General features: G+C 48.0%; 1 protein-coding gene across 1 annotated transcript in view; it reads right to left on the reverse strand.

Moving 5' to 3' along the window:
* FTH1 (ferritin, heavy polypeptide 1) overlaps positions 1-981 on the reverse strand; it is a 4,521-nt gene extending 3,540 nt beyond the window's left edge. Inside the window, exons 1-3 of the mRNA XM_011993570.1 lie at positions 933-981; positions 722-757; positions 175-318 (exon numbers count right to left, since the gene is read on the reverse strand). Coding sequence (XP_011848960.1) covers positions 175-318; positions 722-757; positions 933-981 — 229 coding nt within the window. The remainder of the gene's footprint in view (positions 1-174; positions 319-721; positions 758-932) is intronic.
* Between the last annotated feature and the right edge of the window lie 1,740 nt (positions 982-2,721).

Consider the following 2,721-nt stretch of genomic DNA (forward strand, 5'->3'; position numbering starts at 1 on the left):
TGGAGGCCCTCGCGCGCTCTGGCGGAGCTCGGGAGCGGGGACCGGTACCGGACTGCCTCGGGGACAGTGGTGTCGTCTCTGTGCCCCTCGGGCCCGTTTAGTGGAGTTGGAGGGAAGCTGCGAGGAGGCGCGGGAAGTCCACCTCAGAGCCCCCCGCTCTAGGTGTGCCCGGACCTTGGAACCGGCGGGGGCGGGGTGCGGGGGCGCATGGGGTGATCCTGATTTGGCTCCCATTTTCCCGAACGAGCACCCTGAGGCTCCTGGCCCGGGGCATGGTGTTAAAAATCATGGCTGCGGGGAAGCCCTTGTGACATCTTGCTGCAGATTGAGAAGGTGGAAGGTGGAGACGCAGGCCTTAACTTAGGTGGTGGAGCGCACTTTCTCTTCCTCAAGAGTCCAGGAAGGAGCGCGATGGAGAAGTGGGGCTCACGGCGGGTTTCGGGTCCGCCCCTGCCCTTCTGATTCCGGCGACCACGTCTGCCTTTGGCTGAAAGCAAATATGGCTCCGAGTGCAGTTTCTACAACAAAGGCTGGGCGGGCCGGGTTTCCCTAGGGATGGGGACCGCCTCCCCTGGGGGTCTTGGGAGTGAGCCACCGGGGCTTCTGAGAGAATCGCTGGAGTCGCTTCGCACCCAAGGGACACATCTCGGGTTAGAAAGGAGAAGCGACGTGGATCTAAAGGCGAAGCCCATGCTGAGGCCTTTTCAAAATGGCCTCTTACCAGCCACACTCACAGGAGCTTCAGGCTTCGGCGGCCCTGTAGGACAACCCCGGGGTGTCATTGGAGAAAAGCTGACGGGGTTGATGGCGGGTGACAGGTGAAAGAGACCCCGGATGGGCGGGGCCAGTGTGTGTGGCTTGCAGTTGAGTCCCAGGCACAGGGTGGATGTGAATTTATGGGTAGCAGAGCTGGAGCTAGGCCCTGCCCCTACCTAGGTCCTGGCTTCGAGGTCCACTGTTGTGTTGCATCTTTTGACGCATCGGTGGAAGAACTATTAATTTCAGGATGCTCACAAACCTGCAGCTGAAAGCTAGACTTCCAAACCTTATTTTAAAAAAGCAACTCTACTGAAATATTAAAAACAAATTGCCGACGGAATTAGGGTGATTTCTTTTTCACGGTTTCATTAAATGCACCTATGTTACTTACAGGAAAAAATTTTTCGTGGTGCTAGAGCTACAAGAATCAGGTAAACACAAGGATGCTCCTAGACCAGGAGTACCTTACCCAGTCTGGGATAGGAGGAGTTCAGGGAAGCCCTCCCTGAGCAAGACCCCTGAGCTAAGTTTGCAGAAAAAGTTAAAAGCAAGGTGAAGTGCAGGAGGGAAACAGGGAAGGGAATTTAGAGCAGAGTGAACAGCATATGCAAAGGTGTGGCAATGTGGAAATGCATGACCTGTTCAAGCTGCCTTAAGAAAGTATGTTGCCTGGGGCTGGGCACTGTGGCTCACGCCTGTAATCCCAACACTTCGGGAGGCCAAGGCGGGCGGATCACTTGAGGTCAGGAGTTGGAGATAGGCCTGGCTAACTAACATGGCGAAACCCCTCTCTACTAAAAATACAAAAATTAGCCGGGTGTGGTGGCATGCACCTGTAATCCTAGCTACTCTGGAGGCTGAGGCGGGAGAATCGCTTGAACCTGGGAGGCGAGGGTTGCAGTGAGCCGAGATCGCGCCATTGCACTCCAGCCTGGAAGACAAAGCAAAACTCCGTGTCAAAAAAAAAAAAAAAAAAGAATGTTGGCCTGGAAAGTACAGTGCATGTTGGGGGATACTGGATAGGGTGGAGAATAGGGGCAAGGTCGGGCAGGGTTGTGTTCCATAAAAAGAGGTTAAACTTGATCCTGGAGACAACATAGAGACACCGCATTAGCTTTGTTTTTAGAAACCTTACACTGGAAATCTCTTAGAATAAGAGTATAGCAAAGTCACCATATATAGGATCCAAAGCTTTCCTTGATAGCAGTAACCACCAGTTAGAAAATAGGGGGAAAAAAATGGAAAAAAACAGTGTTTTTCGGTTACATTGACAACAACAGCTTAAAGTACCTTGGAATAACGTTAACAAGAAATATATAGAGAAAACTATAAATGCTTACTGCTGGACCAAAAAAATCCAAAAAGCCTAGCATAGATGAAGAGGTACCATATTCCCAAATGGTTGATCAGTCTTCATTTTGTAAAGATGTCAGTTTTCCCCAAATAAACGTAAATTCACTGCAATTTCCATAAAAGGCAGTTTTTTGTTTTTGTTTTTCCTCAGCCATTACTGTCTCTGGGACAGTATTATTTTTTTTTTGAAACTTCACAAAATGGCTCTAAAGTTCATTTGGAGGAGTCAGTGTGTTGATAGATTTGCATTTAGTGCTATAATAAAAGTACAGTAAAGTGCTATAAGCAGTATGGTACTGGCACAGGAAGAGATGACTAGATTAATGTGACAAAATAGTCCTGCCCACCTATGTATGAGAAGTTGGGATATGCTAAACTGTTGTGTCAAATTAGGGAAGAAAGAATGGGTTTAACAAATTATGTTGAAACAATTGACAGTCATGTGGAGAAAAATGACTCACTCAGTATTTAAAAATACATTCCAGATAGATTAAAAATCCAAGTCTTAAAAAAAGTATAAAGTTTTGAGGAGAATGTATAGAAGATATTTTTTTATAATTTTGGGGTAGGGAATGTTCTTCTGAGGCTGTCAGAAGCCATAAAAGTACA

The sequence above is a fragment of the Mandrillus leucophaeus genome, unplaced genomic scaffold, assembly GCF_000951045.1.
Source record: "Mandrillus leucophaeus isolate KB7577 unplaced genomic scaffold, Mleu.le_1.0 Scaffold43, whole genome shotgun sequence".
Classification (NCBI taxonomy): Eukaryota; Metazoa; Chordata; class Mammalia; order Primates; family Cercopithecidae; genus Mandrillus; species Mandrillus leucophaeus.